The sequence below is a fragment of the Periophthalmus magnuspinnatus genome, chromosome 1, assembly GCF_009829125.3.
Source record: "Periophthalmus magnuspinnatus isolate fPerMag1 chromosome 1, fPerMag1.2.pri, whole genome shotgun sequence".
NCBI classification, from domain to species: Eukaryota; Metazoa; Chordata; class Actinopteri; order Gobiiformes; family Gobiidae; genus Periophthalmus; species Periophthalmus magnuspinnatus.
The window spans coordinates 32387815-32414544 of NC_047126.1; the positions used below are offsets into that span (position 1 = coordinate 32387815).

At 38.2% G+C, this 26730-nt stretch overlaps 4 protein-coding genes across 7 annotated transcripts; 2 read left to right on the plus strand and 2 right to left on the minus strand.

The window, feature by feature from the left end:
• On the plus strand, positions 1-8226 carry LOC117370087 (N-acyl-aromatic-L-amino acid amidohydrolase (carboxylate-forming) A-like). 4 transcript variants are annotated; one of them, XM_055223551.1, is made up of 9 exons: positions 1150-1206; positions 1314-1346; positions 3068-3106; positions 4416-4642; positions 4710-4902; positions 5697-5793; positions 5874-5981; positions 6056-6168; positions 7876-8226. In XM_055223551.1, the coding sequence occupies exons 4-9, from the start codon at positions 4416-4418 to the stop codon at positions 8068-8070; spliced, it is 933 nt and encodes a 310-aa protein (XP_055079526.1). In that variant the 5' UTR covers positions 1150-1206; positions 1314-1346; positions 3068-3106; the 3' UTR covers positions 8071-8226. The 4 variants fall into 4 exon arrangements, with proteins under 4 accessions (XP_055079529.1, XP_055079526.1, XP_033821376.1 ...); XM_055223554.1 differs by lacking the exons at positions 1150-1206; positions 1314-1346 and adding an exon at positions 1-153; XM_033965485.2 differs by lacking the exons at positions 1150-1206; positions 1314-1346 and adding an exon at positions 2862-2985.
• A 23-nt stretch (positions 8227-8249) lies between these two features.
• cldnd1b (claudin domain containing 1b) lies at positions 8250-12205 on the minus strand. Its single transcript, XM_033965834.2, has 5 exons — positions 12097-12205; positions 11109-11516; positions 10730-10837; positions 10502-10639; positions 8250-9644 (listed from the first exon to the last, which is right to left on the minus strand). The coding sequence occupies exons 2-5, from the start codon at positions 11392-11394 to the stop codon at positions 9424-9426; spliced, it is 753 nt and encodes a 250-aa protein (XP_033821725.1). The 5' UTR covers positions 11395-11516; positions 12097-12205; the 3' UTR covers positions 8250-9423.
• A 28-nt stretch (positions 12206-12233) lies between these two features.
• Positions 12234-18681, minus strand: glb1 (galactosidase, beta 1). The gene is made up of 16 exons (XM_033965040.2): positions 18609-18681; positions 17984-18153; positions 17221-17371; positions 17084-17144; positions 16915-17009; positions 16672-16852; positions 16499-16557; positions 15649-15770; positions 15468-15508; positions 15286-15398; positions 15122-15196; positions 14961-15050; positions 14777-14890; positions 13506-13637; positions 13181-13414; positions 12234-13084 (listed from the first exon to the last, which is right to left on the minus strand). The coding sequence occupies exons 1-16, from the start codon at positions 18678-18680 to the stop codon at positions 12836-12838; spliced, it is 1959 nt and encodes a 652-aa protein (XP_033820931.1). The 5' UTR covers position 18681; the 3' UTR covers positions 12234-12835.
• A 429-nt stretch (positions 18682-19110) lies between these two features.
• ccdc86 (coiled-coil domain containing 86) lies at positions 19111-23479 on the plus strand. Its single transcript, XM_033965708.2, has 4 exons — positions 19111-19753; positions 20002-20131; positions 22571-22645; positions 22722-23479. Exons 1-4 carry the CDS (start codon positions 19296-19298, stop codon positions 22887-22889), a joined length of 831 nt encoding a protein of 276 aa, XP_033821599.1. The 5' UTR covers positions 19111-19295; the 3' UTR covers positions 22890-23479.
• Positions 23480-26730: the final 3251 nt, after the last annotated feature.

The window sequence follows — 26730 nt, forward strand, 5'->3', positions numbered from 1 at the left end:
ACGTTTCTTCACACTAGCTGCTCGTTAAGCTGAAACTGGAGTGCGCAGCCTGTAGGGCAAGTCCCACAGCGCAGAAGTCTGAAACGAGCCTAGACATGACGCTAAAAATGAACTTTGTCTGAACTTCCTGATAAATTCAACACATTCTTCAAGGTAAACCACACTACATAACTTTTCCGGTCGGAGGTTCTGTGCCACCTGCCTGTCACTTAGGATGCGAATTGTTGTTTTGGAAGGTTCCACAGTATGGCACTGAGAATATCTATTTCCTTGGAGACAGAAAAATGACATCCCTGGTGCAAATTACATGTCAAATCTGTAGAAAGACAACCCCACTCACAGTGCGTAGACCAAGGCATTATAAACACGTGGACTACTTGAATAAATGCAACATATGTCAGTTTAACACTATGGAACATTCCACAGCAATAACATCTCCATGGAGGCAAGGAAATGACAGCCCTCCATCTAAAAAAGTTACATAGTGCACCTTTAAAGGATCATGTTTAACACACAAACCTGCATATTTTGGTTCTTTTCTCAAACAGAAAACACTCTGTTCCACTGTTAGGATAAATAACTGTGCTTATCTATTCTGCATAACCACTGCTATAGTTTATTATTGTATTGTGATAGTTCATTATTGCACCATTCTCATGTGAAGACAAGGACTTGATTACAGCTGTGTGACACAGATACAGGACATGTACAAGATATTCTACATCTATCTATAAATCTTATCAAATAACTAAGCAGGGCAATGGCTTATTGATAGACATGTACTGACTTATGACATGTCAGCCTGGTCAAGCAAGATATGTGTCAGCAATTGGAACAAGAGACAACAAGGATGCTCATCACAGTCTGATAAGATTGTGCGCAATGTGCCAAGAGGCCTGCCTGGCCTGTGCACCAACGAAGAGGCACTAAGTCTAAACCATGGGGGCCTCCCGCTATAATAGTGTATAAAACTCAGTGTACAGGCATAAACATTCAGTCTCTGCCTGGGAATGTCAGTTGCACAGACTCTGTGTACAAGTATTGCTCTTCACTGGATTGAGTAAATTCTTTTCTGAATTTTTTTCTCTGTTTCAAGGTTATTTTTTGTCTTAGTAGACACTAACGAACACAAGAGGAAAAGGCTAAATTCCTCAACACCACCTTGTGATTTCAGCCCTGGAATTGATAATCTCTACTGAACTAAAGGTAAAAGGCAGGGACTGAGGGGGATAAGGGCACTGTTTACTCAGGGCCCAGTGCAGGGAGGGGCATTATCATTCAACAACATGCTCATCAAGATTATTTCTACCCAGGACCCAAAATTTGGTGCCCACCCCTGGTAAAAGGTAGGTAGGAGATAGACAGACTGATAATAAAGTGTTACTCAAACATGTGTGAATGAAACAAAACACAACTCCAGGTCTGTTTTTGATGTTTAAACATTAAACATGGCTTAAACTTCACAAGAGTCAATTTTGTGTAATATATGACCTTGAAGTGTTTTAGAATCCTAGATTAAATGGTAGAAATAATATGTCTAAAAACAGCCAGTGTCCTTAGAAAACCAAAGTAGTTTTCAGTGCTCTTCTTGGACAGTGGACATTTTAACCAGTTGGAAAACATGTTTAGGTTAATGGATCTTTGTTGTGAATGAAGTTGAAACTCCACTGGACCCAGAAGTGAAGTTACAATGTCTTCACTTGTGCTGTTAGTGTTAGTGCTCCTTATTAGTTTTTGTTGTTAGCAAATGTTTAATTTTACTATAATCCAAACCAATCTATAACTGCTCCAAGTTATAAATTTCTATAGGTTGACCTATTGTTGACCCTGTTGAATAGTAAACATATGGAGCAAACATGGGAAGAAAATGTAGGTCTAGGTTTAAATGTCTACTAAATACAACAGTAGGCTATCAAAGGCGGTGGTCATATTTAGAAATAGGCTCAACTTTATTCCACTACTTACAAAATAGCACAGATAGCATCACCCAGACTATGGAACAGCACCCTCTGCCTGTCAGAACCTCTCAGTCTTTAACACAGTTTAAGATGAGGCTGAAAACCCACCTCTTCTCCCTGGCATTTAACACTAGCTGCACAGGATATCTTTGTGTTTTATTGTTCTTTGCTCATATTAACTGTATGCCTGTTTTTTGTTGACTTTTATATGAAGTACGTTGGGCAGTTGAAGTTGTTTTTAAATGTGCTATAAAAATGACTGAACTGAAAAAACTGAACTGAAAAATTATCCAAACTAGTAATGAGTAGCCCATGTTAAACTGCACCCAAAGTAGACAAACTTATAACATTCTTAGCTAGTTTTTTCTCATTTGACAATTTTACAGGTAATGACATAAAAGTAAAGCAACCATACTGTAAACCAAGGGCCAAATCCCATCTAATTCACACAATATAGTTGTTATTTGAGAAACACAAAAGTATAAAAACATGTTGAAACTCTCAGATGAATTTGTTCATTTTGCGTACACTCTCCTGAAAAATGTGTACTGATGACACAGATTTCTTTTCAGAACTCAGCTCTACTTTCTCTCACTTGAACGGTGCAGAACTATAATAAACATTTACCACAGCTACTATACAAAGTAATGATTAAAAAAACATGCCACTTTTAACTTTGGACAAAAAAACACACACAACAAAACACAGAAGGCAACTCTTTTTTTTTAAATATATGAAATTAAAGATGCTGTAATCTTAAAAAATACTGCATAAGTTAAAGACTTTTAGGGGTGCAGGTGCACAAATAGACATATACCTGTGCAAGGTGGGCAAGGACTTCTTATGGGGAGGCGTTGTTCACCTTTGTCTACAACTAGAGCCGACCCAGCACAAAGTTCTAGGGCGGCTCCTTGTGGATAGTCTAGATACAAAAAAACAAGTTGAAATTTGAGCTCACTGACACAACATGAGTGGTGGTTTGGAAGAAGGCGGGGAAGTGGAAGATCTATAAAAGTGAAGGCTACAAGTGTGTTTTGACTCAAGAACTGATTCAATGAAGTGAACTCTCAGTGTGTGATTTTGTCTAACATTCTTGTTCACATTTTTAGGTTCAAAGGTCACTGCAGTTCAGAACGTTTTACAGAGAGGTGAGCTTCTCTTCCATTCAAGTCTTATCAAGGCAAGTCTGATTCTAAAAGTACAGAAACAGCTGCTTTTGAATGAAGGTAACTGCTCTTTCTGTATCTGCAAAGGAAGTTCTAGCTTGATAATAATTGTGTTAGTGTTTTGTTGTGTAATGCTTGCTGTGAATTCCACTGCTGACACTTTTGATGTGTTAAAGTTCGACCACTTTATTCTGAAAATCAAACCCTCTCAAGGTTCTAACTTAGTCTCACTGCTGCAGATTGATTTTTGTGTCTTTTTCACAAATGTGGAGCTGCAAAATGAATGAACCGTGAATAGTACAATAGGTTTATGTTTCATCCATACATCAGACTACAAGGTTTCTCAACATTTTATTACGGTGTCTTGCCATAATAATAATTGACAGCTCTATGTTGCTCAACATGTCTGTAATTATTTAACAGCATTAAAGCGAGGACACCTGATTTTCAGAAAGTGAGTGAAGGAGGTATTTTGATCTAAAACTTGCTCTTAGCTCTCACAAATCATTTGGCACAGCGCTAGTAATAACATGCATGATTTTTTTTGGCCACCAGCTTTAGAACAGCTGTTTCTCGGACTAAAAACTGCGTTGGATACTTCAGCTTTATACGGATCTGTTGAATAAGTTAAAGCCGCTTAGGACCTTGTTGGGTTATGGATTAGTTGCATAATTAGCTGCATTTTAACCTTCGTCCGAGACCTCAAGAATTGACTGAAAAATGTGCTGCAGTCACATCAACTCTGAGGAGGGTGGTCACAGATGTCGAAAATCTGATACGATTTGATATTAAAGCTTGTATCGAAACTAGATACTCATTTGAGCAAGTATCGATACTAAAAGATACAGAAATGAACCTTTTCTGAATAGGTTTATATTGATCTTCAGCTGTATTAGAACAAGTATAAGACACATAGACTAGTATACACCCATGGACCATGTGAATAAAATTATTATTATTTTAGCATTAATAAACTGTATGCTTATATTTTGTGTATGAAGCTAACATGGTGCGATGAAAACAATAACCCTGTGTAATGGAATGAAAAACAGGAGATGTCTGTGTGAAAAGATACAGAGTGATGCTGGGTTAAGTCATGTGTTGAAATCAAATGTCTTAATGATGCCTTGAATAGGTCTCATGTGTTAAAGAACTGTATGTCATGTGTCCAAATAAATTGAGCATCGAGTATATTCCTTACAATCAAAAGTTGAGTTGAGTTTGACAGTATTGTGACAACACTATGAGCATTTTACAAAGAGTGTGTTACTAAAGCTGCTCTTTTTTCCAGATGGACCACGTCTTCTTCCCAGCCTTCTCCCGTGTCGCGATCTCTGGTGGCACACATGGGAACGAGCTGTCCGGCGTCCACATAGTGCGAGAGATGCAGAAGCACAATGTAAATCAGATGGGCTCTCTCTCCGTCTGCCCCATCCTCAGCAACCCTCGGTCCATTGAAGTCTGCAGGAGATACATCGACACAGACCTGAACCGATGTTTTACTGACGCCTTATTGAGGTAATAAGAACGCACTGCACAAAATATTGACTTAAAAATCATAGTCTGAAAGCGGCCTGTCTTTCAGTACCCCACTCACGGATAGCTCATCCTGTGAACTAAGGAGGGCCCATGAGCTGAACGCTCTGCTCGGCCCCAAAGGGAGTGACCGGGCCATGGACCTGGTGTGTGACCTGCACAATACAACCTCCAACATGGGCCTGTGCTTCATCATAGACTTTTTAGACTGGATTCTCCTCCACATGGTCAAATATGTACAGGTAACGTAAAAGTATACTATTGTGTATTTGGCAGGAACAGCGTACATTGTTTTTATTCATTTGCTTGTTCAGTAAATGTTGTTTACTGACCTTTACTTTTTCTTCTTTAACAATGGATTGATGTGTTTTATATAAAGTGTTACGATACCAAACATATGAATTCACAAAGATGATTTTGTGTAAGTGTTTTCTGGTACAGGTTCTCCTCTTAAAGCTTCTTAACGGTGCAGTACCCAAGTTTTTTTTCATGAGTCAAACTTTTAAGAGTCATTATATGATTCTTAAAGGATGAGAGGTGATTGTGATACACCCAGAAATAACAACAGATGGTATTATGAAGGTTAGGTCAAAAATATCCATAACAATGCAAATAAAGATAAAGAAAGCCATAACACAACCTACTTTCTCCTCTCAGTTTTTGAAAATCAGGTATCGCAGCTTTGCACTTTCTATTAGTGATAAATAAATGCAAAACAGGGGGAGAGACAAGCATAAACCAGTTTTGATCATGTTGATGTTGTGTTTTACGATATAATGTTTATTCCGTATTCTATAGGACAACTAGATACATTTTCATCATATTCCTCCCAGTACTGCATATACAAGAGCAAAATTACATTATAGCATTAATGATTACAACACAATGTTTCATAGAAAAGCTTGACAAAAAAAGTGACAAAAGAATGAATTCATATTTTAATGTAATTTATTATTATTATTATTATTATTATTATTATTATTATTATTATTATTATTATTATTATTATTATTATTATTATTATTATTATTTTAAGATCAAGATGCCCACTGCTCCAATAAGAGTTATCAACACCAATGTTGCTTCCAAATCTCTGTCATATTCTGTAGATTCTGTGGCTAAGCATGGCTTTGGTAAGTAGATAAACTTACACTACAGTAATGTTAATGTATACAAATTTACTGTTATGCTAAAGCTTCTTATTTGACTTCAGCCATTGAAGTTGGCCCTCAGCCACATGGAGTACTCAGGGCAGACATTTATAACATGATGAAAGAGGCGGTGGATCACACTTTAGACTGGCTCAACAAATTTAATGCAGGTCAGAACGTTTGTCATAGTGTATTTTGATGTACACCAGTCACCAGGCCTGTAACTGTTGACTTTTGTTGTAAGGAACAACATTTGAAGGAGACAAAGTGGAGGTATTTGTATGGGAGAAGAGCGTAGACTATCCTCGAGACCCTGAAACTAGTCAACTGACAGCTGTCATCCACCCCAAGCTACAGGTAAGCTACTAAATGCTAATTAAAGAAGAGATATGCTTTTTCCAGGGACTTAGTATTGACCTGTAACATAATTAGATAATCAATTTACAGTTTATTAATTGTAACAGCCAAAAATGCATAATAACAAAAAAAAAAAAAAAACCCAAAAAAACCCAAAACACATGGACTATAAATCGCATTTTTTGGAGAAATTTATTTTACAAAATCCGAGATCAAGAACAGACATTTTATCTTTAAAGACAAGTTGTAATAATAAATGGTAAATGGTCACATTTTTCTATAACGCTTTTCTACCTTCAAGGCACTCAAAGCGCTTTACAACAAGGAACCACTCACCCATTCACACACACATTCACACACCAGTGTACACAGACACTGAGGGCAAGGTGGGTTAAGTGTCTTGCCCAAGGACACAACGACATCATTCATCTGTGTGAGTTAGAATCGCACTGCCAACCTATGGATCAGTGGATCTGACCGCTCAACCAATGATGTTTATGTCGAGCTACTGTCGCCCCAATAACAATAAAATAGAGAACAACAGACTGAATAGCAGTACAACACACTAACGTAACACATTTATATTTATTCAGCTGCATGAAGCATAGACAGAACTGAACAAGTGTCTGGTTTAACCATTAGTCAGATAACTAAAGCATAAAAGTTTATTCTGGATTTCACTCCAAATCACTAAATCCATTAAATTCTTCATCTTCGGTGTCGCTTCTGAACAACTCCGCCAACTCCAGAGGAAGATGAAGCACCATTTCCTCTTCTGCATGGCTGTCATCAGACCCAGCAGAATACGATTTTAGGGGGCATTTTTTTACTGGTACACAAGTCTAGAGTGCCCAAGTGTGACAATAACAAACATGTGCAATTATATCTTTGAATAATTTCACTTATAAGTCGCACCCCTGGACAAACTATGAAAAAAATGCAACTTATACTCTGGAAAATAGGTTACATTATAATGCTGTTTCCTCATCAAAAACATACCTTGAGTTGTGTTTTGTCTCATTCACACATGTTTAACACACAAACCCTGTATATTTCGGCGGAGTTCTTCTCTCAAACGGAAAACACAGGAAGTGCTCCACTGTATTTTTAAACTCCATACACCTTCACTAGAATTATTTGGATAATTTCAGCCTTGGAACTGCCAATTTCTACTGAAGTAAAAGGTAAAAGGAGCTGTTAAAGCTGCAGCTTCATGACATCACAAGGTGGAATAGAGCAATTTGGGCTTTGGAGATGTAGACAGATTAATAATAAAGTGCTACTCAAACATGTGTGAATGAAACAAAACACAACTACAGGTCTGTTTTTGAAGACGTATCAAAAACATTATAACACGGTTTAAAGCTACAAGAGTTAGTTTGTTTAAGTCTCAAATGCAGGACAATATGAGTGTTCAAACATGCAAGAATGAAATGAAATACACCTTTGATCAAGCTAATGATGAGGAAAATATTGTTATAATGTAGTTTCAAGTTCATGTAAGTTTTGCACAATGTGCCTTACCTCAAAAAACATATTTAGTTCCCTGGGGTGGGGGGCAGGGGTCTCCTCTCTGAGCATGTACATGTTGGTGGGTCTAGTGTTCACTCATAAACATAACACTGATCGTATTTCTATCTGTCCTGGAATACGGCACATTTCTTGGAAACTGTTTGAGTAACATTAACATCTGTTTTGTTTCTCCAGGATAATGACTTCAAACTCCTGCAGCACGGCAACCCCATTTTTAAGACTTTTACTGGAGAGACAGTGAACTATGAGGGAGAGGATCTTTACCCGTTCTTTATCAATGAATGTGCATATTATGAGAAGAGGATAGCCTTTCATTTAGCCAAAAAGGAAACAATAGCCTTTCCACCGATAAGTGTCAAGAAAGAATAAAATGAACTAATTTGAATGATGCTGCTGCTCTATGCAATGATTAGAACTATGTAAATTGTACTTGAAAAAGAACATGAGATTTTATTGAATTACTATTTTTTGCTCCGACTGAAGCTACCACTACAGCACCATTTTGTCACTTTAACATGCACATGGATAGTTGAATAAATCACTGTATCATTTGTAAGAAGTCTGGTTTATTAATATGGAAATGGAATGTGCTTTGGTTTCTACAAAGGACAGCACAAATTTATGATGTAGAACAACATAATGATAACATCAACATTTTTACTGTTAAATTATACTGAGGACATTTGCAAAGTTAATCAAGCAACAATATAAAAATAAGTATAAGAAGTATATATTTGTTTTGGCGACTACGTATCCCTCCTGTTTTGAAGGTGTTCATATTGGTTGAGCTTTGACTTGCAAAGTGTAGCCAGGACATATGTCATTGTGTGCTCTAAATACTCCACTAGCTCACTGTGTCTCAAAGCCAACAGTCACGTTTTTTCAAATCAGAAAATATTAAATAAACTACCTATTAAAATTAAAATGAATTAAAATAAAGACTACCCAATTATTTTTATATGTAGAATACTTCAGTTTGTGGTGTTGTTTTAATATTTATTATGCCTCAGTATTAGCATTGAGTCAAACATTTCTGTGTCCTCAGGTGAAGTAATCATTTTATTTGTTACGTTAGTTTTTAGTATGTCAGTGACATCCATCCACAGCTCCACTGCCTTATCTTTAAATATTTAATCATTTTAGCGTGACTTGGCAAAAGCCTCATGGAGATAAACCTGGACAGGAAGTAGTGACACTAACAGTGGGTTTGCAGGGTGCTGTTGTGCAAAGAGCCCATTAACACATCTCAGAGTGATCTAGAAAGTCAATAGTGAATGAAATTGGTATCAATATTACTCTACCAAAACAGACGGCTGTCTTTTCAAGACTTGTAAATAGTAACGTAAATTACCACAGAAAACCAAGTACCACAGTTTGCAAAACATTGCAGTTAAAGGCATGCACAGGAAACATATGCTAAATGTTTCAAATAAAGACAAATAATTTAACAAGTCAAAAGTGGCAAGCAAGCACAATAAGGACAATATGGTGAGCAGCTTAGCAATACAACAAAGGCATCACACACAAAAATAAAAATCTCAAATTTAGAGGAAACTCTGGTTAAAAAATATAAACAAAAGATGAATATATCAAAATGAGGGATCTCTTTGTGGCTACAGACTTTTCTTCATATATGTTGTTCCATGTAAGAAAAAACATTGCAGTTACATGTGATTTTCAGTTCACTATTAATATGGAAGTCAATGGAGCTGGTATAAAGTATTAGGCCACTCTGTAGGCTGTCATGCGTGTGTAGTTTCTGCGGTGACTTCGGGCAGCCCACAGAAACAGAGCAGCAGCCATCATTTGCAAAGGGAAGGAAATAAGAGCAAGGTAAAGGGACCACCCGAGTGACCCATCCACTCCCTCTGGAGGTGTGATAAACTGACGGAGGAGGTCTACACCGGCCAGGAAACAACACACCGAACCCAAGGAGCACAGACCTGGTGATAGGAAGATATTGTAAAATCATACGAGACTGGTAATGGTCATACATTTAAAGTGATATGGCACCATATTTATTTTTGCAAGTTAAATAGCCAAGTTTTGATTAAGTAGCATGACTGTAACACACTGAACCAGCTGAGACACCTGTGAGTCATTATGTTATAATTTGCACATTTTAAACCCCAATATTCATGTAAAACGACTTAATAAAAGAAACAAGTCTGCTCACTTCTGCATTAGAACACTGCGGTGCCCAAGGGGAGCTGACGTCGCTATAAATGTCATCACAACAAAGAGTCGGCACTGCGAATGGATCGATGATCATGCTAGCGAGTAGCAGATTCTTTTTCATTTTGTACCAAAATTACTATAGAACACTGTTCTGTACGTATCACCAATTAATAAAAATAAAAATGGAGCATGAAGTTGAACAGTTGGCCTATACCGGTGTCGGTGAAAACAGCAATTGACAGGCAATATGGCGTCTTGAAAATAAACGCTTAGATTGCTCAAATATGCACAAATTACTCCAAATACAACTTTGGGTTAGTATATGGTCAGGGGAAACAATTATAACATGGTTAAAAGCTCTAAAAAGTCAATTTTGCATAATAGGTCTGCTTTAAGACTAAAGACGTGTAAACTGCAAAATTTGATTCGAGTGATCAGAGGGACCAGATGATTTTGCTTTTTACATTTTTTTGTGATATATATATATATATTTTTTTTTTTTAATTTTTTTTTTTCAATTAACCTAAATAAGCAACACATCAATTGATTAACTGTGTAAATATTACTTGTTGTTAGTATTGACATATGAGATATGTAAGTTTGAGGGTAAAGCTTCTTCTACCTGCCAGAAGGTGGAGGACTCCAACCCCCAGAGTAGGGGTGAAACTGCGGCACAGGCAGGCACACACTCCAACCAGCCCACTGAGAAACACTAAAGCCAGTGACACCAAGGGCAGAAGGAACTGGCACCTCCACAGGTCTGGAGAGAAGAAGTCAGATTACACTGTGCCTGGTAAATGTGTTCATGATTTAATACATGCCCCAATAATATGGCATTTATGTGTCTCACATGTTCTTAGGAGATCCTCTTCACCATTGTGGTTTCCAGGATGTTTATATTTTGAGGAAAACTGCTGCTGAAGAGTGAAGCTGACACACTGAGTTTCCAGTTTGGGATCTGCAATTGAGATTAGGAGGCAGTGTGGCAAGTAAGTCTATTTATCTCACACAACTCTAAATGCAGATCTAAACATGCATGCATGTGCGTACAAAAGTATTTAATCTGAAAAATAAACCATCCAGCTAAACTTTAAATATATGTGTTGCACATGAGCATTAGCTTCTCAGTAGAATAATCTTTTGTCAGATAAGGAAATGGCTTTATAATTAGCAGACAGATTAATTAAGATGTACAGGCTGTTAAGTGGTCTTAAGTCATTAGTAAGTACCTGGCTCTTTGAACCAGTGGGACTGGCTGGGCACCTGGATGCACCTCCACCACAGCCCGAGGGTCCCATTCAGGCGGAACATGGTCTCACTGTAGCTCTTCTCATCAAATTCTCCATTGATGAACTCCTCCCTGAGCTCGGACACATTGCTCGTCTCGTGTTTGATGGGCGGGCTGTTGAACTGGTACCAGTGTTGAGTCCCCACAGCCACAGACAGGTACACAGAGGCCAGCAGGCTCAGCACGGAGCCGATCACGAGAGCCGTGGCGTAACGATTATCGACCATGGTCTTGCAGTAGCTTTACAAATTTTCAGTGTACGTTTGAAGAGTGTTGTTAAGCATCAGTATCTCATGGTGTCCCATTATTTTCTTTCCGTAAAGATGTCATCTTCTACAGTGTACCAGCCCTACAGAGCAGAGACAGACACAGAATAGAGTCTCCCGACCTCTACAGAGTAGAGACAGACACAGAATAGAGTTTCCCGGCCTCTACAGGGCAGAGACAGACACAGAATAGAGTGTCCCGGCCTCTACAGGGTAGAGACAGACACAGAATAGAGTGTCTCGGCCTCTACAGGGCAGAGACAGACACAGAATAGAGTGTCCCGGCCTCTACAGGGCAGAGACAGACACAGAATAGAGTGTCCCAGCCTCTACAGGGCAGAGACAGACACAGAATAGAGTGTCCCGACCTCTACAAGGCAGAGACACAGATGTGAGGCAGTGCTTCATCTGCATAGGGTTTGGCTCGGTGGACTTTAACAAATACTCAGATAAACTATTTTATTAATTAACAAACACTGCCGTAAAGTAAGAATACGAGTTTTTGGCCACATTAAGTAAACTGATCTTACGCTCCGTTAACAGAGAAAAATTAAAGCGACACTCAGGCTAAACAATTAGACTTGGCTCAATGACTCGTGTACAGAGAGCTGATTCTTCCAGCCTTATTTTGTGTTTTCAAATAGATCAGAGATGCATATTTACCTCTTCTCGCTAAAAACGCATAAAAAAAGTGCAGTAGATTTCGCTGTTGTGCTGCACGGGCCTGTCTGTTCCGCCTTTGTTTGTACGAGACGTGGACCACAGCGCCATCTCGTGTTTTGGAGTAACTGGTCAAAAGTCAAGGTACAATCATTTATTCTGACATTTATTTCTGACATTTATTCACAAACGCATACACCAATGCCAAATCCCCTGTAAAATATAAAACAGCCCAATTTTGTCTGATTCGGTGAGGTAGGAACAGTTTATAAAGTGCATCATTTTAGCCAGAAGTGGAATAAGTACTCATTTTTGTTACTTAGATAAAAGTACAGATAATAAAGCAAAAAAAAAGAAAAAAAAAAGAAAAAAAAAAGAAAAAAATCAAGTAAAAATTACAAGAAAAAAATCAACGTAAGTAAAAGTATTAAAGAACCTCTTTAAAAATGTACTTAAAGAGTAAAAAGTAAAAGTATTTTGCACATATTTTGAGTTCTTAAGAAGTCTGACACAGACTTGTGCTGAATTTTGTTCAACAGAAATAAATGAATTGGTAATTATCCCAATTAAAATGCTATACTTTGTATTGTATAGTATGGTATGGTACTTTACTACTTTTACTTTGTTACATTCCACCACTATAAAAAGTAAATTATTAAAAAGGCAAAAAAGGTGCATTGATTAATTCAAAGTGTTTTCATGACTGTTTATACAATTATATTCCATCTGTGGTTTTATTCCCTCATAATAAATCCTTCTTTGAAAACAGTCTGCTGATTGGCTTGGAGTGGAGAGTGACGCCTAGAATGGGCGTGTCAGTGAACTCCACAGAGCAGGGTCCACTGCTGCATGGAGCCGCCTCTAGCTCCAGCACAGTGATGTTGTTGGGAGCAGCGGTGCTGAGGATGCTGCTAGGCACGAATAGCGTCACCTGAGGACCACGGGCTGGCCAATAACGACCCAAGTTGAATCCATTAATCCAAATTTGACCCTGAAAAGACAAAAAGGTAATTATTTATCATTATACAGACATCTCAAACCCCATTTTAAACTAGGTGATGTAAATTAATAGTACTGAGTGACTTGCTTTTGTCCAGTTGGGTAGTTTAATATAAGAATCTTGAGGTAGAGCTGGGATGCCATCAGGAATAACAAAGCTGCCTCCATAGAAGGTTGGAAGAGACAGTGTGGAAGGCTGAGGAGGGTCTGAGGACACGGACTTCCCCAGGACCCCCTGACTAACTGCCTCATCGATATTGAGACTATACATGGTCCAGCCAGTCAGTACATCTGCTCCCAGAGTCATATTTGACACTAAACCCTGAAAAAAAAAAAAAAGTCATGCATTTATGTTTATTTCTCTTAACACTGTAAGTGACCAGATGCAATATATGAGCAAAACTAGAAATAACCTTGAAGTCATTGATTCCTTTTCCATAGTTGATCCGCCCCATATTCTCGACCAGTATGTCCACCCGACTACCAGCTTTTCCAGTAATATTTATAGTTATAGTTTGGAATCTCTCCAGAATTCCTGCAGGCACCTGAAAGAGGACACAGTTTTACAGCCTGCAAATATTACAGTGTTGCAACGCAAAGTTTAAGAACTGTAGGAGAATAATCAAAATCTAGATAAAGATAAATTATGCAATATACAGATTACCATAGACATAAAAACTAAAACAACAGGTGTCAGCAGAGTAAAACTATAAGGCTACAAACTTTTTACAGCCTTTTGTGGCGCTGACGGTGGTTATGTACAGTGCAGCATATGGACAAGAATAAACAGCAGTTAAGGAGACTTCATTATATTATATTTGTACAATAAATTGTAACTAATATATATATATATATATATATATTTAATTTTAATAGATTTTTTTCAGACCTACGTTATTAGTTTGTTTTCATACCTGACAGTTTCAGCTGCTCACTAGCCTTCCTCAGCTGACTGGACACATTACAGGGACATCACATGACCAGTCTGATTTAAGGTGTGTGAGAGTAAAAAGGCCCCCTCATTTCAGTTTAAAGTCCTGTGGGCATGTTTCCGTATTTCTATTGCCTCCTTAATCCAGTGACGATGTTTGTTGTCCTTTGTCCCCAAGATGTCTGCTCTGTTCCAGTCCATAATGTGGTTCTCTCTTTTACAATCGTAAAGAGAGAAAGTTGCTTTGCTCCTGTTCTACTATGTGTTTTGTAGTGGTTATTTTTTACTCTCACACACCAGAAATACTGTCCTGAAGAAGTCAGACTGCAGATGGCACTGTCATCCTGCTTAATGCAACGAAGATAAACCTGTTTAAATCAGCTGACCAGATATGTCACAGAAACATGACCACTCTGAGGAAGGCTAGTGAGCCGTCCAAACTGTCAGGTATGAAATTTACCTTGTTTTGAAAAATTAATTAAAATAAATTATCAGGAGACCAGATGAACCTCACTGGACTATTACTGTAACTATGGTTATGTACAGTGCAGCGTATGAACAGATTAAATAAATAAATACCAGGTAAGTGACTTGGATGGATTGTACTGTAAAGATTCACACATTCTGCTACATTCTTGCACATGATTACTACAGGATGATGACACATGTACAGGGCAAAGTAATACAAAGATAAGGTGATATTAACCAACTACTTCCACACTAATAGTAGATTAGGAAAAAGCTCAAACTCACCCCATCCACAGACACATAGGCCCGGTCGTGTACCCCGTTTAGAGGAGAGGACAGTGGAGTTGGTTTACTGCAGTTAACAGGAAGTGTCGTCCGGTAAAGCACGTAACCAAAAACCTGCAAAATGGAGGAAAAAAGATGATAAAGAAAATTTTTAAAATTACTAAAATAAAAGTTAAAAACTTACCTGGTGAAGATCTGTGAAGGTGAGGGGATACATGCTTTTGACAGGACCAGAGTACGAAAGTTTCTCAAGAGCGTCTGACACAGTCTCCAACTGAATCATGAATACGTTATTTATTTAATCCAGTACTTGAGCACAGTTAAAATCTCACTATTGGACTATACCTTTTGTAATGTTATGCTCCCATAGGCAAACTTTGGAGTTGTTGGTGGAATAATGCCGTCTGGTATTTTATGAAACTGTTGTAGAAGAACAAAAATATAATCTTCAATAAGTTATGCAGGGGGAGCAGACTAATTGCATACTACTTTTTACTATAATAACTTACCTTTTTGATTACATTTTGTATAGCAAAGTACTTCTTAGTGAGGTCTCCGGCTTCAGTCAGTGGAGCATCATAGTCATAGCTCGTCGGTTGAGCACTGTACGGTTCATTGGCTCCTGAGAAATTAAATAAAAGTAAAATTTTTCTAGGGTCTTCAAATTATGTTAGTTGTAGATTATAAATACCATTCCAGTATCCAAAATTTGTTCCTCCGATGAACATATACCTGCCAATTACAGAAAGTGACTTGATACACACAAAACTATAAACAGCAAAAGTCTTAAACAAAGTAAAGATGATAATAAAAAAAAAAAAATAATAATAATAATAATAATTAATTAAAAAAGGCTTTCTTTGTGAACTTACAGGTTGACATTTGCACCTATTTGAAGCATCTCAGTCAGAGTCTTGGTCACTGCGTCAGTTGACACAACAGAGTGATGAGAGCCCCAATGATCAAGCCAGCCCGTGTAAAACTCAGAGTTAACCTGAAAAGAGACAAAGACAAATGTGTGAGCTGGAATCTGCCTTTTCCAGCAGCTAATAAGCAGATATGGATTTGAAGTTTGTACGGCATCATGTAAATCATCTGGGCCACAGTAGCGTACACCTGCTTGCAGCTGTTGTTTTAATTGGCTCTGTGCACAGTAGCATGCTAGCTTACTGTTTCAAAACACTTTTATTAAAATCATAAAACATAAAATAAACAAACTGTTAAATAAAATAAAGACTACCCAAATAAAGACTACCCAATTATTTTTATATGTAGAATACTTCAGTTTGTGATGCTGTTTTAATATTTATTATGCTTCAAAATGAGCATTAACGTTACCACAGAGACACAAACATCTGTCTTACTCCGGTGAAGTCTCCCTGTACACAGCCTTTAAATATTTATTAACAGAGAGGTTCCAGGCGCTGTTGTGCTTCTATAGTATATACTCTGCTATGCCTTTTTTTTAATTAACACTCGCTCCAGTCACACATTCAAAACTGATTTTTGGAGCTAAAATATTGTTAAAATGAAACATAAAGAGCAAAAACATCTGATTTCTGTCTGATCATAATAATAAATAATTTAAATCAGATATTAAATAGATTTTGATGAGCTTGTAACCACAGCCATTGTCAGTATGGGTAGAAACTATATCGCCTATATGTCTGCATAGAGAACAATAAAGCAACCAGAATAAAAACAAGGGAAAGGAACATTTACCAAGGGCCCTTTAGGCTCAGCATGCCGTTGTGCCTCAAAAGCAGCGGTTATATTAGCTCCTATAGAATCAAAATTAAAAGTTAAAACAAGAGCAACATAATCATCTCATCACATTCATTTACACCAAACAAAAACACCCAAATACTGATTTACAAGACGAAACACAAACTTGCCTGGTCCAAAGTCCACTGTAGCATAAAGTCCTTGAATTGACCCACACTTCAGGAAACCAACACTGCCCCCATCTGTGGTAAAGAGCACCACCGTCTGCCCCAGGTGCTCCCGAAACAACCCTGTCAGGTGCCTCAAGTAGTCAAAGTCGCATGCAAAGTAACTGCCATACTCATTTTCTACCTTTGAAAAGATTCACATAATAAATACTATATAAAGCAAAAATAAGTCTCAATGCAGCTCACCTGGACTGTAATGATAGGGCCTCCATTTTCATAGAGATAGGGTTTTATCATTGGCAACAATTTCCCCATCCATCTGTCAACCGCTGATAAGTAATCTGAGGTGGATGAAAATAAAATAATATAAAATGAAAAGTCATAGTTTGTTAGTGCATGCAAAGGCCTCCCTCACCTTTATCTGATGAACGCAATACAATATCCTTTTTGTTAAGAAGCCAGGCAGGTAGTCCACCCTAAAAAATAAAAACAAAACATTTTTAGACATTATGAATTATCCAAGTTACATAGGCTACTCAAGGTATTCCTCACCATTTCCCACTCTCCGCAAATGTAGGGTCCGGGTCGAAGAATGACCAGTAAGCCAATGTCCTGTGCCAACTTGAGAAAATACATCAGATCTCTATCCCCACTAAAGTTATACTGACCAGGAGACTCCTCATGGTAGTTCCAGGGGATATACCTTCAAATCATTTAGACACAAGTTATACAAAACAACATGCAGAAACATTCACTTCTCTTTGTAGACTATTACTTTCCCGGCTTGAAAGTGTGAATATCAATGGGTATATTTTCCAAAATGGACTCTTGTGAGCTTTATTAATCTGTCTTCATCAACCAAAGCTCAAAATTCTCTGTTCCACCTTGTCATGAATATCATGAAGTGGAATTGTTCAAGTTAACAGCTACCATTTACCTTTTTAGTGGGCATTGACAATTCTAGGGCTGAAATTATCTAAATGATTCAAGTGAAGGTGTGTGGAGTTTTAAAACACAGTGGAGCATGTCCTAGATTGCCACATGACATCACAAGGTGGAACAAAGTGTTTTTTGTTTGAGAAAAGAACTCAACCTAAATATGCAGGGTGTGTGTGGGTTAAACATGTGTGAATGAAAACAAAACACAACTCCGGGTCTGTTTTTGATGAGGACAATATAGTTCAGTTATTACATCTATTGCTGTGTTGTTTGATTGCATTTTTCATGCGTATTATATAGTATTCATTTAGAAATACAGCTTTAAAGTAAATCATAAAATAGGGGGGTTTAGGGTTAGTCTTATGGGACAACATACGTTTGGATTGCATTCAGACCAGCCATGTACATCTTTAGGAGTCGGTCCTTCCAGTAAACTCTGGGAATCCGGTTGTAATGAATGCTTCCTGAGATGTATCGAAAGGGCTGTCCATCTTTCTGAAAACAGTTTTTCTGGTAATCCACAGAGAACGTTCTGGGGGCTCCAATCTGTAGGGACACAGCAATTTTTAATCGTCATAGATAGTACATTATATAATTCATAGACAGTGGAATAGCAGTTACAGTATGTTTCACAGCTCTGTCTTTATGGCACACAGTTGACATCAGGTGATTCTGTGTCATCAGACAGTGTCAGCAAAGTGTCTGTGATTCAAATCGATTGTCAAGATTTGAATTCTGTCAAACTGGTTTCAACCTGGCCTGTCTGTGCTAAACATTTATGCAAATAAGAATGTAGAATTCTCAAAAACACCTGCTACATTTAATGTTCCAGGCAAAGACATAACATCTCTATGGAGTGCACCTGTGATTCTGCATGTTCATTTACTGTAAAATATCATTATTACAGTAATTATAGAAGCAGGTATATCCTTATATAAATATATTCTAGCAAAGGAAGACGCTGTATGATGACAATGGGAAGGTAAAATGTGGCTACTTACTGACGCTCCAGACAACATGAGCAGAAGAAGCAGGTTTCCTACTGTTAACATGGACATGCTGACTCCACTCATGTACTAGTTCTAGTACTGCTACTACTTCTACTACTACTACTACTACTACTACTACTACTACTACCACCACTTTTAATACTTCTACTACTACTTGTACATGGCAAGCAAAAATCTTACTTCCTTGTACTGGGGTTATTTTAAACGAGAGTGTCATGTGGTCCGGACGTGAAGTCACGTGATATACATTTCACTTGTAGAAAAGACCACAAAGGGGCAGCATTTTGTCGCGGAAGCACGGAAGAAATAGTATGACTTTGTTTATGGATAAACAACTGGACACACAGCTTGCTGGGTCCCTGGGCAGTTTTTTGTATATATATGTAAAATATATAAATAAAATAACAAAGTTTGTTCTAGGTGGATAAGACAAGAGAACATTAGTGCTCCTGACCAGCAGGGGGCAGCACTCGCACATGTTGTTGTTTGTTTTAAAGCGGAAGTTGCGTATTACACGTTGACAACACTTGCAGCACGTGGGGTCCATGGATGGTGCGGCTAAAAGCTAGAGATTTTGTTTGAAGAGTACATTTTTTGCCTTATATTGTTATACGTCGAGGGGGAATAAAGCTGCGATAGAGAAAAGACCACCTCAGCGCCTGATCCCGGAGCTCAAACATGTCCCAGGAGGAGGCTCCAGAGGGAGACACCAGGAGGACCCGCAGCGGCCGCAGAGTGCGCACTCCTGCCGCACTTCAGATCTCTGCGCCTGCGGGAAGAACACAAGGCCGCAGGACAAGACGTTCAGTGCTCCAGGAAATACCAGCCCTGGAGGAAAATACTACAGACGAGGAGCAGAAACCACACGTCCCTGTCGAGGAGGAGAATGACCGCGTTTGTGAAGCTGAACCTGTGGCACAACCAAAAACCGAAGCGCACACAGCCAACACTCAAAACGACAGCGTGAAACACGAGCAGGTGACATGCAAGGACAAAGAAATGCCTCCTTCCACCGCAGATCAATGCACTGCCCCAAATAAGAAGCCCCGACTGGCCCCGACTGTCAAACAGGCCCCCACAATCCCACTGGGAAAACCCAAATCAGGAAGAGTTTGGAAAGATCGAAACAAGCAAAGGTAAAAGGCCCACGTGCACACTCCAGGCACATGAGTACAGTAATGTACAGATCCGTGACCCTGGCAAAAGTGTGGAGACTTATTTCAGTATGATGACAGAGGTTAGAGCATAGCCCTAAGAAGGTCACAGGACGGGGGGCACAGCATGTTTTCTTAAATCTGTGCCAAACATGCCATAAATCAGATTTTTAATGGGCTATAATTTGGTTTAAAACTTGAGTTAAAAAATGTCCTTTGTTTATACCCAGGTTCTCAGCAGTGGTCAGGGATAAACAGCTGTGTAGTTCCTGGGAGAAGAAGATGCAGGCCAAACGAGAGAAGGAGCTGGTCAAACAGTATTCTCAGCAGCTGAAGGAGGAGAAAGCTCGACAGAAAGAGGTAAAATATCCATCTCAAATTGTCACGATATTAAAACTTCAAACTCGATTTCAATACTATGGAATAGATTCAATATTCAACACTGATACCACGATGATAATAAAAACACTGTAATCTTCAACATTAAATAATAGTACTGTATTTTCTGGACTATAAGTCACACTGGACTATCAGTTGCATTTTTTGGGGGAAATTTATTTTGCGAAATCCGTGACCAAGAACAAGGCAAGTTATAATAATAATAATAATAATAAAATAGAGAACAGCAGGCTGAATAGCAGTACAGCACACTAATGCAGTGCTTCTCAATTATTTTCTATTATCTATCTATCTACCCCCCCCCCCCCCCCCCCCCGAAAAAATAAAATAAATGAAATGATATAATGAAATGTAATTAAATATCAAATAAAAAATAAAATTAAATAAACATCAAATGACTAAATTAAAATTAAATAAATATCAAAATAATACATTAAAATTAAATAAATATCAAATTAAATCAAGTAATTTAGCAATTTGGTACACCACCTTACATGATGCTCAGTGCTTGCTGCTTTAAGTGACATTTACAAAGCGGGATGATTGTTGGCAATATTTGGCACGTTTACGCTGAAAAAACTCCAGCGTCTTATCAGCGTGACTGAGGTGTTATGAGGTGGTGCTTTAACTTATTTGGCTTCATACTGTCCGCTGACAACACTTTCAGACACAGCAGACACCGGTCTGTCCTCGTGTCCCACCGGAGTCACGGTGAAGCCAAGTGCTAAATACGCTTCATCAGACTTCCTCGTCTTATTTTTCGGGTGACTTTACCTCCGTCAATATCCGCCTTTCTTTTCATCCCTGTTAAAATGTTTTCCATAGTGTCTCTTTAGCAAAAGTGTTTCTTGTTCACTGCCCTGTGTCATGATCTGTTCGCTCTCTCCTGCTCTTTGCTGTGCGCGCGCTGCGTACAGCGCGTACAGTACTACAGTGTCATACGCGGAGTCATACGCGCCCCCCACGACATCTCACCGCCCCACTATTTGAGAACCACTGCACTAATGTAACACATATGCAATGAACAGAATAGTGTGTGGTATATTTATGTAAGATAGTCACAGTTAACCAGATAACTACACTAACGTAACATGCAGCTCGTCCACAAACACAAGAGACATGAGAGTTCTTTTCATTGATGTTTACTGTGGTCTTAATTCTTCATCACAGTTCACACCGTAGAACTAGCAACACATCAAATATAACATAAGCTCTGGCTCATATTACATATACACACAAAACTGTATATGAACGCATGGAAAATATACACACCACTTTACTCTGTGAGTAAACAAACTGGTGAACCCAAACCTTTATATTTTACTTTTGAATTGTTTCTTAAATAGTGTTCTGTCAGGTAAGTGTAGTGTAAAAGGCTGACCCAGAAAACAACGTTTTCTAGACTTATGATAAACTAAACATTTACAGTATTGTTCCAAATGAAAAATTATCTGGGAAAATTAAAGTAAATTTTCTTATAGGTTTTTAAAAACACACCACCGCTATCTAGTGGTCAAAGAAGTGAACTGTAACATGTATAATCAATGTTACATAACACATATTTAGTGATCTACATGAAGCATAGACAGAACTGAATATGTATCTGGTATGTTAACGTAAGATATTAACAGTTAATCAGATAACTAAAGCATAAAAAACAAGCAACAAGTTTAGTCTGGATCTTACTCCAAATCACTAAATCTATTGAGTTCTTCATCCTCGGTGTCATTTATGAACAACTCCCCCTGCTCCAGAAGTAGATGAAGTGCCGCTTCCCTATGGCCTTGTGTGACAATAATGAAGATGTGAAATTCTATACTTGAATCATTTCACATATAAATCGCATCTGAGTATAAGTCGCACCCCCGGACAAACTATGAAAAAAGTTCAACTTGTAGTCCTGAAAATACGGTACTAGTTTTATTATTGATTAGTATTTGATTTTCGATACTTTTGACAAACCCATCTCTAGGCCTGTCACGATAATAAATTTAGAAGTGCGATATATTGCTGAAGTAAACACAGACAATAAAAGTTAATATGGAACAGAATTGTCCCCAAAAATCTTTTCTAAATGAGCTGAAAAAAATAAATGGCCGAATGCTATTAAATAGTCAGTTTGCATTTATAATGAGTCATAAAAGTTATTTATTTGACCTTCAACAGCTTAAATCTTATCATATTGCAAAAAAAAAAAAAAAAAAAAATGTTTCCATTTCTGCAAAAAAAAAAGTACCCACAATAAATATTGACTCCCTAAAAATATTGTTCCATCTATTGTATATTGAACAATAAGTCGATATAGTAATTATTGTAACAGGCCTACCTAGCTCAAATAAGTGTGTTTTATATGTGTTGTACCATTTATGTTTGGTGACGATGTTCTGTTTGTTGCAAAAGGATAAGAGGAAGAGGAGAGAAGAAAACTTGAAACGACGGGCGGAGAATGAACGTAAAGCTGAGATTGTTCAAGTGGTATGTTCATCTAAAGTGTATTTTTTTTATTGTATAGTTTTTTTTTATTTTATACAACTGTTTTCTTGTCTTTCAGATCCGGAATACAACCAAAATCAAGAGGATGAAGAAGAAACAGTTGAGACGGATTGAGAAGCGAGACACCTTGGCCCTGCTGCAAAAATCAAAGAACAATAATCAGAGCACAAAACCCAAGGCCCCAAAAAGTGTAAAGGAAGGTCCCCCTGGTTCACTTTTGACCTAAGGATGCGGTTTAGAAGATACTGATTATTATTACGCTTGTTTTTGTAATAATAGTTATGGATTTTTGTATTGCTACCAAACTGAGGCGTGTTCATTGTCTTTTAAAGGTTCTATATTACGTAAAACTGAGTCTCGTTACCTTTTAAACCATAATAATATGTTGTAACCTCCTCAAAAACATACCTGGAGTTGTGCTTTGTTTCATTCACACACGTGTGTAACCCTTTATTATTAGTGTGTCTACACCTCCAAAGCTCAAAATGCTCCTCTAGTTCAGTAGAGATTGGCAAGTCCAGGGCTGAAATTATCCAAATGATTCTAGTGAAGGTGAATGGAGTTGAACACAGTGGAGCACTTCCTGTATTACCACATGACATCACAAGGTGGAACAGAGTGTTTTCTGTTTGAAAGAACTGTGTGTTAAACCTGTGTGAATGAAACAAAACACAACTCCACGTCTGTTTGTGATGAGGAAACAACATTGTGTATTATGGGACCTTAAAGAATCAGAGAGATATTCGCCCCTATGGATTTATGGATGCTCAAAATACTTCTATACTGTATATTAAACATCTTTATGGAAATTATCTTTCACTTTTTTTTATTCTAATCTTTATGTTTGTTACACTGACACTGGCATGATCTTATACAATTGAATTAAGTTGGAGCAAAATGGAGCTAAATTATTTTAAGCTGCTATTCTCAGATGATTGCACTCTCAGATGAGGTCACTTAAAAGCATGGAAGGTCATGTTTCATGACCAAAGAATCTATTTTTAGTTCAAATTTGACGTTAATTTGTTTTTAGTCAAAGTGATTGCTTAGCTCGGTCGCTGTCACAAGACCTGGTTGAGCCTATGATTTCAGACATGTGACAGCAGACAAAAGAACTTTGTTGTCTTCTCACCTTCATTTGAACTTGTCATTTTTACTTCGTGACATTCATTGTTACCTAGCAAATAATGACATTGCCATGTAAAACAGTGCTCCTATTGTAGCACCCAGCTCGGCCAATCCTTAGATGCATCACAATCTGTTTGCTTTGTAAATTCCCTATAACTTAAACATTTAAAAATGTCAAAAAACAGGCAAAGCCACCCTGCCATGATCATTGTGGGAGGAATGACTGTCATGTGGATATTGGCTCTTAACATCATTAGTCATACAGGTGTAACAGAACCATATAAAATGGCCTGGCGTGCTCTAAAACATAGTTACAGGTGCACTTTGTGGAGTGAGTTCTGTCGGATTTTGGAAGAAGCACCAGTCACTGAACATTTGGTAAGCTCCCATCAATCCAATTTAGAGTGAACAAATGATACTACCGGTAGAAATGTAAAATAACTTTTGAGTGTCTGAGAGAGTTAGCACTAAGCATTATTAATGTGAACATTTGTATCTTTCCTTTTAGTTATTAAAAACATCCAGAATGCTGTCCATCATTTTTATTTCCTTGCTGATTACTGGTGAGTAAGGGTCTTATTCATTTATCTTCAATCTATAAATAATATTTTCAAAGTATTTTTCAACTGGAGAGCACAGTTGTTCTGGGTGTGGAGATATGCAAATTGATCTGGGACTCAAAAAAACAAAGCTGTAATATACGTCAATAATTTTGCTTATTGTAAACCATTATATTAATCAAAAATGACTTGATAATAAAACAGGTCCATTCACTTCCTTTTAAAAATGGCTCTTTATAATGACATTTTATTGTAGAAAAAGATTTTTATTTTTGAAAAATGGCTATGTAACATTTTTAACTATGCATGTATGATCCAGAGTCTGACTCCAGCACAGAGCAGTGGATAGGGGGTATGTGAAAACACTCATTTCCTAAGCTTTTTGTGCTTCAGATGGAGAACAGTGCAGCATTACTCAAACATGCACAAATCATCTGAAATGCATAAAGTACCATAATGACATACCATGACCATAGTCTTGGGGGATTAACTAGTAGTCTCAAACTATGAGTTTTCAACTAGAGGCCTACATCCGTTCACTAATAATAATAATGCCTTACACTTGTAATGCACTTTACAGGCTTGTCAAAGCCTCTCAAAGCGCTACACTATAGTCATTATTCATTCATTTCCACACTTGGTGATGTAAGCTACTATTGTAGCCACAGCTGCCCTGGGGAGACTGACAGAAGCGAGGCTGCCAATCTGCACCATCAGCCCCTCCGACCACCACCTAACATTCACGCACACACCACTTTCATACTAGGCAATGTGGGTGAAGTGTCTTGCCTAAGGACACAACGACAGAACTTGGTTCAAGCGGGACTCGATCCTCCGACCTTCGGGTTGGGGGACCAACACTCTAACCACTGAGCCACTGTCACACTGTCACTAAAACGTGTCTAAACTCAAAATTCTCTTTAGGATGTGCAAGGTCATGTCTATGGCAATAATTATTTCTGTCACTTATTAAAGCATCTTCTAAGGCCACCACTCCTGCTGCCACAGCAGCAGCAACTGGAGCAGCAACTGGAGCGGCCACTGGAGCGGCCACTGGAGGGGCCACTGGAGCGGCCACTGGAGGGGCCACTGGAGCGGCCACTGGAGGGGCCACGGGCGGGGCCACTGGAGGGGCCACGGGAGGGGCCACGGGAGGGGCCACGGGAGGAGCCACTGGAGGAGCCACGGGAGGAGCCACTGGAGGAGCCACCGGAGGAGCCACAGGAGGAGCCACTGGAGGAGCCACTGGTGGGGCCACAGGAGTGGCTACAGTAGCAGCCACAGGAACAGCCACTGCCCTGGTCACAAGCGGGACAGGCACCAACAGCACCAGTGCAGCCGCTGCTCCCGTTGGACTCCTGTACCCAAACAGTCTGGCTGTGGGCCTCTTCACAGCTTTGCTCTTAAAGACCCTAATACTGTGATCTCTGTGAGGTGTTTCTGTGCTAAATATGACCTGAAACCTATTTATGTACAACCCTTGACAGGATAGAAGTGTAGATCTAGATCACTTGATTCACATAATGAAGTATATTACTTGAGCTAATTTAACTAAATGAAATGCATAACGGGAGTATTACTTCTTCCAATGCATCGTCAAAATTGTGGATATTTGTAATACACTTGTAATACAAATTGTAATATACATGTTGACAGATTTGTATAATTTGAATGATACATGGCATCTTTTTTTAATTATTATTAGCATATTAAAATGTCATATTATCAGACTACTTCATTATCATTACTTTTTTAAACTGAACAATCTCAGTTTCTGTTAAAATGACTCAACTGTTGGTGTGACTTTTATTTATATTGTTCCAAATGCCGTGATAACTTGGCCATGGATCAAAATGACACTTTGAGACAGAGCATATTTGCTATTGTGTCATTGTGTAAATCTTTCCAACTCTTCATCATCACCATGGTGACTGTCAACCATTTTTCATCGTAACTTCAGTGTGGACTTAAAAAGTTGAGTGCTTAACAAGTCATGTACAGTTTGTACAATTTAAAGCAATTGTATGTAAGATTTTGGTTTTAAATTCCATAAGCCTGATCTATTTGTGTCCACAGATAAAAGGTAAACATGTTCAAATTAAATATAGCATTTATTGATAATTGTAAAGATAATTTGAACACGATGGCCATGATGTTCATGTTATAATTTGGTGTTTTGGTTCTCAAGAGATTATCCAATCAAAAAGCAGAATGAGACTCACATGAGTTTCTCATTTGTGTTGCCAGTTTCACTGCTGAAATCTAGGTTTAAACCTAAAAGGACTCCCCTGGCCTGGACTATCACCCAAACTCCAGCATCTGCAGCCAATCATGAATCAGTGCTAGTGCAGTCTCTGTAGCTCAGTGAATGAATTCTAG

Excerpts from the sequence above, each read along its gene's own strand:
- glb1 (XM_033965040.2), bottom strand. The coding sequence starts at position 18,680 with ATGAGTGGAGTCAGCATGTCCATGTTAACAGTAGGAAACCTGCTTCTT. Across the intron at positions 15,399-15,467 it reads AAATTTTGGATACTGGAATG|GAGCCAATGAACCGTACAGT; the intron begins GTATTTATAATC and ends TTAATTTCTCAG. Across the intron at positions 13,085-13,180 it reads AACTACCCAACTGGACAAAA|GGTCAAATTTGGATTAATGG; the intron begins GCAAGTCACTCA and ends TTGTCTTTTCAG.
- LOC117370087 (XM_055223548.1), top strand. Across the intron at positions 4,643-4,709 it reads TTTACTGACGCCTTATTGAG|TACCCCACTCACGGATAGCT; the intron begins GTAATAAGAACG and ends CCTGTCTTTCAG. Across the intron at positions 4,903-5,696 it reads ACATGGTCAAATATGTACAG|ATCAAGATGCCCACTGCTCC; the intron begins GTAACGTAAAAG and ends TATTATTTTAAG.
- ccdc86 (XM_033965708.2), top strand. The coding sequence starts at position 19,296 with ATGTCCCAGGAGGAGGCTCCAGAGGGAGACACCAGGAGGACCCGCAGC. Across the intron at positions 19,754-20,001 it reads AAAGATCGAAACAAGCAAAG|GTTCTCAGCAGTGGTCAGGG; the intron begins GTAAAAGGCCCA and ends GTTTATACCCAG. Across the intron at positions 22,646-22,721 it reads AAGCTGAGATTGTTCAAGTG|ATCCGGAATACAACCAAAAT; the intron begins GTATGTTCATCT and ends CTTGTCTTTCAG.
- cldnd1b (XM_033965834.2), bottom strand. The coding sequence starts at position 11,394 with ATGGTCGATAATCGTTACGCCACGGCTCTCGTGATCGGCTCCGTGCTG. Across the intron at positions 10,838-11,108 it reads CCACTGGTTCAAAGAGCCAG|ATCCCAAACTGGAAACTCAG; the intron begins GTACTTACTAAT and ends TCTCAATTGCAG. Across the intron at positions 9,645-10,501 it reads AGTCCTCCACCTTCTGGCAG|GTCTGTGCTCCTTGGGTTCG; the intron begins GTAGAAGAAGCT and ends TCCTATCACCAG.